Source organism: Tachyglossus aculeatus, chromosome X1, assembly GCF_015852505.1.
Source record: "Tachyglossus aculeatus isolate mTacAcu1 chromosome X1, mTacAcu1.pri, whole genome shotgun sequence".
Lineage (NCBI taxonomy): Eukaryota > Metazoa > Chordata > Mammalia > Monotremata > Tachyglossidae > Tachyglossus > Tachyglossus aculeatus.
The window spans coordinates 99,187,666-99,200,785 of record NC_052101.1 but is presented as its reverse complement, the minus strand read 5'-3'; the positions used below and the strand labels follow the sequence as shown (position 1 = coordinate 99,200,785).

The following is a 13,120-nucleotide window of genomic DNA, read 5'->3' as shown; positions in this document are numbered from 1 at the left end:
ATCAGGGACTACAAGGAAAGGTTTAAGGAAAGGAGTTTCTTTAGTACTGAGAAGAGAAACCTAAGGTGAACATAAGAAGGAATTTGAGGAGGACATGAACCATTTATTCTCCAAGTCCATTGAGTTCACCCAAAAAGGAAAGGCACCTGGCCTGTCAGGGTGATACAACAGGGAAACCATCTGTTGAGAGAGATTGTGGAGTCTTCATCCATGAAAATCTGTAAGAACAAAATAGATAATAGTCACTCCTGGATATTTTCCTCGTTTACGTGCCCAGAACAAGGGAACTGAGTCAGTTGAGCTCCCAAGATCCCTTCCAACATTTTGAAGCTCTTATTGCATTCCACTTGTCATCCCACATTCAGGCACAGAGCCATGAATTTAGACCAACTGCTTCATGTTCCCTGACTTGCCAGGACCTCCATAGATGGGGCTTTTTCTGGTGGTAGGGTCCCTGCAGAGGGTGAACTTTATAGGGAGGCAGCATGGTTTGGTGGAAAGAACCCAGGACTGGGATCCAGGAGATCCAGCTTCTAGTCCTGGCTCTGCTACATGTCTTCATTATGAATTTAGATGTCACCTAACTTTTCTGTGCCTCGGTTTTGTCATCTGTAAAGTGGGGATAAAATACCTGTTCTCCCTCTTCCTCAGACTGTGAACCCCATGTGGGACAGGGACTCTGTCTGATCTAATTATCTTGTATCTAAGCAAATTATTATTATTATTATTATTATTGCTAATAATAATTAATACCCTAACCCTTGTACTTAAGAACACTCTACACACTCTGTGATTCTACCACCTTACAGGCCTGGGCCCATGTGGGCCAATGGTAAGGAAATAGATGTAAATATTGAATCTGTGTTTATAATGGGAATTTCATTCTTTGCAGTCTAGATAGAATTCCCAACTGATAAGTGGAAAGGCAAGGGAGCAGGTTTCTAAATAATTTTTATTTTGTGTTGAAGTGAAAAATGATTTATTGGAATAAAGATCTGCAATGAAATATTTTTCTGAAATTATAATATAATAAAAATAATGATAGTAATAATAATAACAGTGTTTGTTAAGCACTTACTATGTGCCAGGCACTGTACTAAGCACTGGAGTGGATGCAAGCAAATCAGGTCAGACACAGTTCCTGTCCCACATGGGACTCTCAGTCTCAATCCCCATTTTACAGATGAGGGAATTGAGGAACAGAGAAGTGAAGTGACTTGCCCAAGATCACACAGCAGACAAGTGGGAGAGCTGGGATTAGAACCCGTGACCTTCTGTGGAGGTGCCAATACATTAGAAACACAATTTTCCAAATGCCTGTTATCCTATCCAAATTGATTATCTGAACTGCCACCAATTGGAATAATAACTACAAAATAACTGAGATAACCAAGCAATTTGGGGCAGATCTCAGTCTCGGTCATTGAGTCAGCTTGTTCAGTAGCTAAATGGCTAGTTCAGATTGAATGAAAAGTGATCACAGGTTCAAGAACGGCATGAGCATTTATTTGCTAATCTTTGCTCCCATCCTGTGAGAGTCCTTTCCAGCCCTTGAAATGTACAAAAGTTTGCTTCACCATCTCTAACCTCCAGTTTAAATTCCTCATTCCCTCCCTCAGTTTCATTTTCCTATGGGGAGAAATTTTATTAATAATTGTTTTACAAATACCACAATTATTATGTGCCAAGCAATTAGTTAAGTGCTGGGGTCTACACAACACAATCAGAGCAGACACAGTCTGTTCCAAATTAGAATCAGTCAATCATATTTATTGAGCACTTACTTTGTGCAGAACACCATACTAAGCGCTTGGGAGAGTACACTATAACATTAAACAGACACATTCTCACAACGAGCTTACAGCCTAGACAGGGAGACAAACATTACTATAAATAAATGAACTGCAGCTGTGTAAATAATTGCTGTGGGGCTGGGATGGGGGAAATGAATAAAGGGAGCAAGTCAGGGTGATGGAGAAGGCAGTGGGAGAAGAAGAAAGGAGAGTTTAGTCAGGGAAGGCCTAGACCTTAGTTTCCCAGTTTAAGGGGGAGGGAGAACAGGTATTTAATTGCCATTTTACAAATGAAGGAACGGAGGCACAGAGAAGCTAGTGACTTGCCCAAGGTCACATAGCAGACAAGTGGCCTAGCCATAGAACATAGGTCTTCTGACCTGTGGTCCTTTATTCTTTTCACTAGGCCAAGCTATTTCTCTTTTTCACCCCTTCAGCTTGTTGTCCAGTAAAGAATCTTTTGCTGATTGCCTTTATCCTAATCATTCAATTAATCAGTAGTATTCATTGAGCACCTACAGTATGCTAAACACAATCCTAAGAGCTTGAAAAAGTACAATAAAATTAGCAGAAATGATTCCTGCCTTCAAAGAGTTTACAATCTAATGGGGGAAGCAGACACTAAAATAAATGATAGATAGGAAGAAGTAAAGTAGCTATTTAAATGAGTGCTTAAGTAATAGGGTATGTGCAAAAGTGTTGGAGCTGGATGAATTTTTTTTAAGTATGTGGTTGGCATAAAGAGATGGGATGGTAATTGATGAGATAAATCCTACCTGAGTCCATCTTTGCCAGATGAAGCTGGCCCTACCATTCAAGGTAGGTGCAGTTGGATAACATCAGTTTCCTGCCCCAGACAAAGGTAGGAAGCAACATGGAGTAGTGGAAAGGGCACGAATCTGAGATTGAGGACCTGGGTTTTAATCCCAGCTCTGCCACTTACCTGCTGTGCGTCCTTGGGCAAGTCACTTAATTTCTCTGTGCCTCAGTTACCTCATCTCTAAAAAGGGGATTAAGTCTCATGTGGGACATGGACTGTGTCCAACCTGATGATTTTGTATTTACCCCAGTGCTTAAAACAGTGCCTGGTGCACAGTAAACACTTAATGAATACCTTAAAAAGGGCAGAAGTTCCACATGGTTACTCCCTCCAAGTATCCCAACCATCATGAGAACACCTCTGGGAACCACCTTTGGACCTCAAAGGGCTAGTGTGCACCAATCTCCTGTAAGCCACTTCCCAGATCACAGAGGACTAGCTGGGAGCCATAGGAATGAGGAGGGAAATGAGGGAGGGAAGTATATGCAGGAGGGGGAGAAGATCAAAGCTCAGCCAGTAAGCAATCAACACCTTGCACCTTGGGCCAAATTTGGAACCAGGCATCTGGTCCCAGCCAGGACCCCGTAACATCAATTATTTCATATAATTGGCTTTCTACGGTACTTTTCTTTGACAATCTCAACAGAAACACCTTTTGCAAGTTTCACACGTACTGTTTTTTCTCTTCCAAGGTTAAATTTTTTTTGTTGGAAAACATAATGACTTAGTTATAATGCGCAATCATCAGAAATTGCACTCCTCCAGTGACCAACTTAATGGTAACATTTGACTTCTCTAAAATAATGTGGACTAAGAAATTGGGACAGGGCCCTACCTTGCAATAGAAATATTTCTAGGGTGTTCTCCATTTGTAGGACCCTACGTTGTGCTGGAGATAGACTACATTAGAGATGTTCAACATTTTGTAGAAAATACCCATCAGGTAAAATTTGGTCACTGATTTTTCCACTAGCGGTAGGAGAGGAGAAAGAGGAAACAGCTGATAGCTCCAAAATAGAGGACATGATCCTTAAAATGACATTACAGCCTTTCCCCAAATATAATTAGTCAGTCAATTAATTCATGGCATTTATTAAGCACTTACTGTGGGCAGAGTATTGTACTAAGTGCATGGGAGAGTACAATAAAGTTGGTAGACATGATTCCTGCCTTAAAGGAGCTTAAACTCTACTGGGAGAGACAGACATTAAAATTAATTACTAGTAGGGGAAACAATAGAGCATAAGAATATGCACATAAGGTCTGAAATGGGGAGTAAGTCAAAGGGTTTAGAACATTCAGATTTAAGTGTACAGGTGGCACACAAGCGAGGGAGAATTGGATGGAGAAATGAGAGATTAGTCAAGGAGGAGCTATGTTTTTAGTGGGCTTTGAAAGTAGGAAGAGTGGTGGTCTGTTGGACATGAAGGGGGAGGGAGTTCTGGGCAGGTGGGATGGCATGAGAAAAGGGTCAATAGTGAGAGGGATGGGATCGAGATACAGTGAATAGGTTGGTGTGCAAAATGGTTTGTAGTGGAAGGAGCAGTGACTTTAGATAGTGGGGGGAGAATTGATTGAGTGCCTTAAAACCAGCAGTGAGGAGTTTCTGTCTGATGCAGAGATAGTTTGGCAGCCATCAGCAGTTTTTGAGGAGTGGGGAGATGTATGCAGAACAATCTTTTAGAAAAATGATCCAGCAGCATAGTGAAGTATGTTCTGGAGAAGGGATGCTGGAGGCAGGGAGGCCAGTGAAGAGACTGAGGGAGTAGTTAAGGCAAAATATTACAAGTGCTTGGACCAGCAAAGTGACAGTTTAAATGGAGAAGAAAGGGCAAATTTTAGAGATGTTGTGAAGGTAGAACTGGAAGACTTTACTTATGGATTGAATATGTTGGTTGAATGAGAGAGGAAAGTCAAGGAAAATACCAAGGTTGTGCACTTGTGAGAGAGGGAGGAAGGTGGTGGTGTCTAAAATGAGGGAAAATTCAGAAGAAGAGGTTAAGCACTTAGTACAGTGCTCTGCACACAGTAAGCGCTCAATAAATATGATTGAATGAATGAATGAATGGTGGGAAGATGAGGAGTTCTCTTTTGGATATGTTAGGTTTGAGATGTCAGTAGGATATCCAAGTGGAGATGTCCTGAAGGCAAGAGGAAATCTGAGACTGTAGAGAAGGAGAAGGTCAGGGCTGGAGAGGTAGATTTGGGAATCATCCACATAGAAACAGTAGTTGATGGAATGGGAGTGAATGAGTGCTCCGAGGGAGCAGGTGTAGATGGAGAATAGAAGGGATCCCAGAACTGAACCTTGAGAGACACCCACGATTAGGGAGCAGGAGGAAGAGGAGGACTGAAACAGAGCGGAAGCAGCCAGAGAGATAGGATTAGAACTAGGAGAGGGCAGGGTCAGTAAAATCAAAGTTAGATACTGTTTCCAGGAGAAGGGTTTCGTCCACAGTATCAAAAGCAGCTGAGAGAGAGGTCAAGGGGGATTAGGATGGAGTAGAGGCTGTTGGATTTGGCAAGAAGGAGATCATTTGCAACCTTAGAGAGAGCATTCATTCAATTGTATTTATTGAGCGCTTACTGTGTGCAGAACACTGTACTAAATGCTTGGGAAGTACAAGTCGGCAACATATTGAGATGGCCCCTACCCAACAACGGGCTCACAGTCTAGAAGGGGGAGACAGACAACAAAACAAAACATGTAGACAGTTGTCAAAATCGTCAGAACAAATAGAATTATAGCTCTATGCACATCATTAACAAAATAAATAGAATAGTAAATATGTACAAGTAAAATAAATAGAGTAATAAATCTGTACAAATATATACAAGTGCTGTGGGGAGGGGAAGGGGGTAGGGCAGGGGCAGTTTCTATTTGAGTGCAAGGATTTGAGAAAATGGTTACAGGAGAGGAGTAGAGGCATGGATGTAAATGACTTGTTCAAGGAGTTTGGAAAGGAGGGAGTTGCACTGATACCTGGAGGAGTTAAGGGAGATTTTTTTTGAGGTAATGGGAGACAAGGGCATGTTTGAAAACAGAGGGGAAGGAGCCTTTGGATAGTGAAGGTGGTCAGGGAGTGAAGAAGGGAAAGGTCAAGTGTTTTAATAAGATGTGAAGAGATGGGGTCAAAGGCATGGATGTGGGCTAGATTTTGAAAGAAGGCAGAAGACCTCTTGAGAAGAATGAGAGTAGAAGAGGGAGAAGGAGGAAGATGGGAATGTTGAGACACAGGGAAGATTTTTAGGGAATTCACATTACCTTAAAGGTAAAGATACCTTTCTGTTATCTGAAACAAGTAAGTCAGATAATAACTGCCCTCATTCTCCCTTATAAAAGCAATAATAATAAAAATGGTACTTGCTAAGCACTTACTATATGCCAAGCAGTGTACTAAATGCTGGGGTGGATACAAGCAAATCAGGTTGAACACAGTCCCTGTCCCATGTGGGGCTCACAGCCTCAATACCCACTTCACAGATGAGGGAACTGAGGCCCAGAGAAGTGAAGTCACTTGCCCAAGGTCACACAGCAGACAAGTGGAGGAGTCAACATTAGAACCCAGGATCTTCTGATTCCCAGACTCATGCTCTATCCACTACACCATGCTTCTTCTCCTGTTGCTTCATTGCAAAACAAGCAATGCAGTGATTTCCTTAGGGAGTTGATGTGGTATGGTGTGAAGTAGTATTGGTGGTACTAATCCCTCTGATGAAAAATACTAGATTATATGACGTACTAAATTTGAATGGTGTGTTTCTCCCCAGGTCTTCAGCCTTTTCCTGTTGCAAGTTAGATCTTAATCTTTCAGGTGATTCCATGAGGGGTTGGCACATTTTGTTCTATGGAATGTTATCGAGGTGAAATCATTCAAGAAGATATGACAAACAGGCATTTTTTTAGTGTCTACTCAGATCCATCTCATTGTTTGAATTATTAAGTTGTCGGATCTTCTGAGCCCAGGGGCGGCAGCAGGGAAGAGGGAAGCGGGACTTTCCAAGAAGCTCCTGAGACAGGAAGCCAAGTTGACGGCGGGCATGCGTGCAATTTCCTCCCCAGTCAAAGCATGTGTGGGTGGACCTGGAGCTGACCCCCACAGCAGGGGATCCCAGAGTCTGGGTCCCTGCAGGCAGGAGGTCTCCTGGGCCATCACAGGAAACTGCAGCTCTCTTGCAAATTGTACCGCCTGTCACAGACCCTTACAGGACATTAGGGGACTGGTTAGCGGATTAAACCACTGTGATCCCTTAGTGTCCTCCCTGAGCACCTAATTTACTCCTTCGAAATGAATGCAGTTTGTAAGAGGATCTGGGCCAAGAATCCTGTGGTTTTTTTAAGTTGCTTATGATCTCAGCCATATAATATTAGTTTCCACATTTCTCCAGTAACCAGCAATATCCTCCAGTCCTTTATTCAGTGATGGACTTTGTGGTGTTGAGGACAGGTAGCTTGAAAAACTACAATATCAGTTCTGGGTAAAGCATTATCTATTTTAATTGTTATAATTTGTTCTTATTGTCTCATTTTATTACCCACAAAGTGGTGAATTGCGCACTCCTACTCATAACCAAATAGAAGAGTTCACTTATCTCAGATGCTTTAAGAGTAATCCAGATTAGGAGCAAAGGACTAGTGTCAGTGACATCTGGTGATTCTTTCCAGTTTTATAATTGTGCATAGGTACACACACACATAGACCCACACACATATGCAAGCACACATGCTTACCCACGTATGCAAATGCATAAAATTTGGTTTGTACTTTAATATTTATTGTTATTATATTATTATTATTATTATTATGCTACTTGCTAAGTGCTAACTGTGTGTCAAGCATGGTTCTAAGCACTAGGGTAGATCAATCAATAAATAAATCGTATTTATTGAGTGCTTACTGTGTGCAGAGCACTGTACTAAGCGCTTGGGAAGTACAAGTTGGCAACATACAGAAACAGTCCCTACCCAACAATGGGCTCACAGTCTAGAAGGGGTAGATACAAGTTAATCGTGTCATGCACAGTCCCTGTCCCTCATGGGGCTCACACTCTTAATCCCCATTTTACAGATGAGGTAATGAGACACAGAGAAGTGAAATGACTGATCAAGGTCACACAGCAGACATGTGGTAGAGCCCAGGATTAGAACCCAGGTCCTTCTGACTCCTGGGCCAGTGGTCTAACCATTAAGCCATGCTGCTTCCCTTATGTAGGCATGCTAATCACATACTCTCTAAGATGTTTTATTTGTCCTTTTCTGACTTTCCTTCGTGTATGTCAGTGGTTCATTTTTAATAAATTATTTCTTTCATTTTCATGTGAATCACAAGTGCAACTAAGTATGGTTAAAATGCTAAGGCCAGTTCCATCATGGTGCACATCAAAATGTCAAAGATTTGCAATACACTAGCACAAGGCATCATTAGATGAACTATTCTACTGCTTAATGTACATTTTAAAACAAGGATTTTAATAAGGATAGAAAATAGAATGAAAAGAATCGTTTCCCTTTGCAAATTTTGTAAGAGGAGAGAGAAATTATTCAATGAGCCCCATTCCCATGAACCTTAATGCTGTTTATTTGTGTTACAACTTTGGAGAAAGCTACATAACTGGATGTTTTGTCACTAACCGGATGAAATCATCTTTCTTTCACTTGCTTCAGATATTCCTTTTCTTCCAAGACTATGAAGCACTCAAGTCTTTTTATTTCAATGAACTGAGGCCATTGATTTGTGGGAAGACTCAGTATAAATTCCAGTACCATCTCAAATTGTTGAGACAGAAGAGAGATGTGCTTTGGAATATGAATGCCTCCTCTAAAGTGACAGGCCTTTTATTTTCTTGCTAATGATCTGAAAAGTAAAGAATGGTGCTTTTGCTTTGTTTTGCTTTTTGTTTTGCAGACCTGGCAGATTCCTGTCAGGAGCATGGGTACAAAAATCTCCCCTTATTTAGGTTTGAGATTAGGACCACATACCTCTGACATGTTATCAATCTATCATATTTATTACTAACAATAATAATAATGGTATTTGTTAAGTGGTTACTATGTGCCAGGCACTGTACTATGTGCAGCGTGGCTTAGTGGAAAGAGCACGGACTTGGGAATCAGATGTCATGGGTTCTAATGCCGGCTCCACCACTTTCATTCAATCATATTTATTGAGCACTTAGTGTGTGCAGAGCACTGTACTAAGCACTTGGGAAGTACAAGTCGGCAATATATAGAGATGGTCCCTACCCAACAACAGACTCACAGTCTGCAGTGTGACCTTGGACAAGTCACTTAACTTCTCTGTGCCTCAGTTCCCTCATCTGTAAAATGGGGATTGAGACTGTGAGCCCCACGTGGGACAACCTGATTACCTTCTACTCCCCCAGCACTTAGAACAGTGCTTGGCACATAGTAAGCGCTTAATAAATACCACCATTGTTATTATTAAGTTGAACACAGTCCCTGTTCCACGTTGGGCTCACAGTCTCAATCCCCATTTTACAGTTGAGGTAACTGAGGCCCAGAGAAGTGAAGTCACTTGCCCAAGGTCACACAGCAGACAAATGGCAGAGCCAGGATTAGTACCCATGACCTTCTGACTCCCAGGCCCATTCTCTATGCACTATGCCATATTATGTACAGAGCACTGTTTATAGGTGCTTGGGAGAGCACAATATAACAATATTACAGAGTTGGTAGACGCATTCCCTGCCCACAACAACCTTACGGTCTTCACAAAGTGCCTATCTTGAGGAGTCTCTTGGGACTGTGAAAAAGAAATGCTACATTTATACCACTTTGGCACTCTTTTAAATGACTTCTTATTAAGAAGGGATGCTTGATTGTGTTCAAATTGACCACATTTACCTCTAGGAAATAATTTTTAATATCCAACCAGATTACAGAAGATGATGTTCCTAAAATTGCCAAAATACTTGATGGAAATTCTATGAAAGCATGTCAGTTATTATGTAATCTTTTGGTAGGATGATGATATATTCCTCTTAGTTAAGGAGTTGACTATTGTAAAAGTAAATATCTCATCCTACATATTTTTCACATAACCTGTTAATATTTCCTTCAACTGAGATGATTAAACATAAAATATTGAGGTGATTAAATGATAGAATCATGGAGTTGGAAAAGCTCCCTACCTTTACACAGGAATGCACCTAAACCATTCCAAAGTAGCTATCAGTCCTATTTATGATGGTCTTCAGGGCAGACATGTCACAGCCTTCCTTGATAGCCTATTTTAGTTTTCAATCATTCCACTGTCACAAGGGTCATCTCCTTATAGATAGACAAACAAAAAATTTGATATCTCCATCATGAAAAGTTTAGACCATGAACCGGGAACTTAAATGAAAAAAAAAAAAAAACCAGACTTGAGAATCAGGCTGCAGGCTTAAAAAAAACATTTCCGGTATCCTGCTTTTTTATGGCACTTGTTAAGCACTTATTATATCAAACACTATATTAAGCGCTGGGGTAGATGCAAGAAGATTAGCTTCGACACCATCACTGTCCCACCTGGGGCTCTCAGTCTAAGTAAGAGAGAGTAGGATTTAATCCCCATTTTGCAGATAAGATAACTGATTTGCCTAAGGTCACACAACTTCTCCTTTCTTGTCCATTTTTGGCCTTTTTTCATGGGAATTTGTACTCGGGGAGTAGGGGGCTGACTGTGCTGTTGCTGTCAGATGGTTCTATTATTTTAGCCTAATTATGCATGGGGAAGTATGTGACAGCAAGTTCCACTGAACTACACACTTAGAAAGGGAAGAAGGAAGCAGGGAGAGATCCCGCATGGTGCTTCTCCCCAAAGAAAGTATAAATACTTAGCTGCACTAATCAGAGCTCAGGATTGGAGAGGAAGTAGAAGTACTAGGTAGTTGGAGAAGGAGACTCATGGCCATCTTGGAGGTGAAGTGGTAGTGACCTGTGTGCCTGGGAGAGCAAGACACTAGGGAGAGCTCACCTGTGACCCTGAAAGGACAATGGGAGACATTGGAGATGATCTCGGGTGTGGGTTAGGATACCCTGGAGTTCTGGGGTCCAAAGTTGGAGTCTGGAGGAGTGAGATTCCTGTCCCTGAGAGGAAAAAGGAACCAGGAGTGACCCTGCTTCCAACGTTCTGTGGGGCTGGGATTGAGATGAGTATCAAACTGCTCAGGGGGTACACACCAAAGTGCATAGGCAACATACAAGGGTTGGAAAATGAGAAGTTTCTCGGGGAAGGCTTCTTGGAGAAGATATGATTTTAGTAGGGCCTTGAAGATGGGAGGAGTACTGGTCTGTCAGATATGAAGGGGGGAGGGAGTCCCTGACCAGTGAGAGGGCATGGGCAAGGGTTGGTGGTGAGACAAACGAAATTTAGGTACAGTGAGCAGATTGGTGTCAAAGGAGCAAAGTGTGTGGGCTGAATTGTAGTGCAAAAATGAGTGAAGTCAGGTAGGAGGGGGAGAACTGAGTGTCTGCCTTAAGGACAAGGACAAGGAGTTTCTGTTTAATGTAGTGGTAGATGGGATACCAGTGGAGGTTTTTGTGGAGTGAATGAATAAATGAATGAATGGAGTGGGGAAACATTTTTTTAGAAAATGATCCAGGCAGCAGAGTGACCTCTGGACTAGGTGGGAAGAGGCAGAAGGCAGGGAGGCTCACTTCAGCTGTGAGCCCCAGGCAGGACAGAGACTCTGTCCAACCTAATTAACTTGTATCTCCCCCAGCATGTAAAAGTCTATGACACATAGGAAGCACTTGGCAAATGCCATAAAAAAGGGAGGTCAATTCATTCATTCATTCAATCGTATTTATTGAGCGCTTACCGTGTGCAGAGCACTGTACTAAGTGCTTGGGAAGTACAAGTCGGCAACATATAGAGACAGTCCCTACCCAACAACGGGCTCACAGTCTAGAAGGGGGAGACAGATGACAAAACAAAACAAGTAGACAGGTGTCAGTACCATCAGGATAAATAGAATTATAGCTATATATACACCATTAATAAAATAGAGTAATAAATATGTACAAATATAATAGAGTAATTAATATGTACAAATAAAATAGAGTAATTAATATGTACAAATATATACAAGTGCTATGGGTAGGGGAAGTGAGTCCGCAGTAAATACGATTGACTGAGTGACTGGCAACGTCAAAGGCAGCAGAGAGTTAAGAAGATTAGGCTGGAATAGTGTCCATTTGGCAGGAAAGTTCCCCCTCTAGACTGCAAGCTCACTGTGGGCAGGGAACATGTCTACCAACTCTGTTATATTGTATGCTCCCAAGAGCTTAGTACATAATAATTAATAATAATAATTATGGTATTTGTCAAGCACTTACTATGTGCCAAGCACTGTTCTAGTTCTATGAACTCAGTAAATGCTCAACAAATATGATTAATCGATTGATTGAAAGCCATTAGTGGCCTTGGAGACAGCAGCTTCAGTGGAGTAAAAGCAGGCTGGTGGGGCAGGTAGGGAGCCAGACCGTTGACGGCCAAGGAGGGAGTTGGAGAAGATGAAACGGAGTCAACAGGTTGCCCACAGTGTTTGTTAATAATCAATCAATCCATCATATTTATTGAGTTCTTACTGTGTATAGTACAATATAACAGAGAGTACAGTTTAACAGAGTTGGTAAATATGTTCCCTGCCCACAATGAGCTTACAGTCTAGAACAGGAGGCACATTTACACGAATCAGTAGATTTCAGGTATATACGCAAGTGCTGTGTGGCTGAGGGAGGGGTGAATAAAGGGTGCAAATTCAAATGCAGACGCAGAAGGGAGTGGAGGAAATGATGCCCTACATTCTCCTATCGTGTTATCCTTCCATAAGCCTCTTGTATAAAAGCATCATTTTTCCTTCCCTTAAGCTTTACCCCATTCATCACGATTCTGTACACAAAGAGCTTGTTCTCAGGAGTTATTTCTTGTTTTGGCCAGTTATGCTTCAAGTGCAGCAAAATGAATGAACTCCTAAAAGAAATCTCTTCAGATAGCAATGAGAATACTGCAGAAATCAAGATGTATGACTGAGTGTGCTTAATTGCATTAGGGAAGCTGCTGGACACAACCCCTTTGGCCAGGGGAGGTCTCTTTTCATGTTTCTCAGAAGTGGTATAAAATGATTTCTCTAGCTATTCATTAGTGCCCCTGGGAAGAACCCAAACCTACCCTTTACATACTGCTTTGCAAACAGCTTAGTGAAAATGTAAGGGACTTTTAACGGGTCCTTGTTAGAGGTGCAATTTCCATAACAGGTTTTTGGCTGGCTTACAAATTTGCCCAGGTGTCCCCTCAGGTCTACCAATCCAGAGGCGAAGGAATCGAACTACGATCTACCATAGCACCGCCTCCTCCTCCCAGTCATATGACACATTCTGATGCCGGCCTGGTGCCCTCCCCCTACGCACCTCCCAGGTCCCTCTCTCCCATCGGTCCCAGGCATGGCATCAGCAGCAGAGGCAGCTTTCCCCGCCCCATCGGGAGAGCTCCGGCTTCCA

General features: G+C 42.0%; 1 protein-coding gene across 4 annotated transcripts in view; it reads left to right on the top strand.

Annotated features, from left to right (window-relative positions):
• The window catches only part of GRM7 (glutamate metabotropic receptor 7), an 808,167-nt gene that overhangs the window by 491,745 nt on the left and 303,302 nt on the right, over positions 1-13,120 (top strand). Inside the window, exon 7 of one of the 4 annotated variants that reach the window (XM_038740579.1) lies at positions 8,279-8,338. The exons of the other annotated variants lie outside the window; for them this stretch is intronic. Coding sequence (XP_038596507.1) covers positions 8,279-8,304 — 26 coding nt within the window. The 3' untranslated portion in view covers positions 8,305-8,338. Of the gene's footprint in view, positions 1-8,278; positions 8,339-13,120 lie in introns of those variants that run through there. 4 annotated transcript variants of the gene reach the window in all.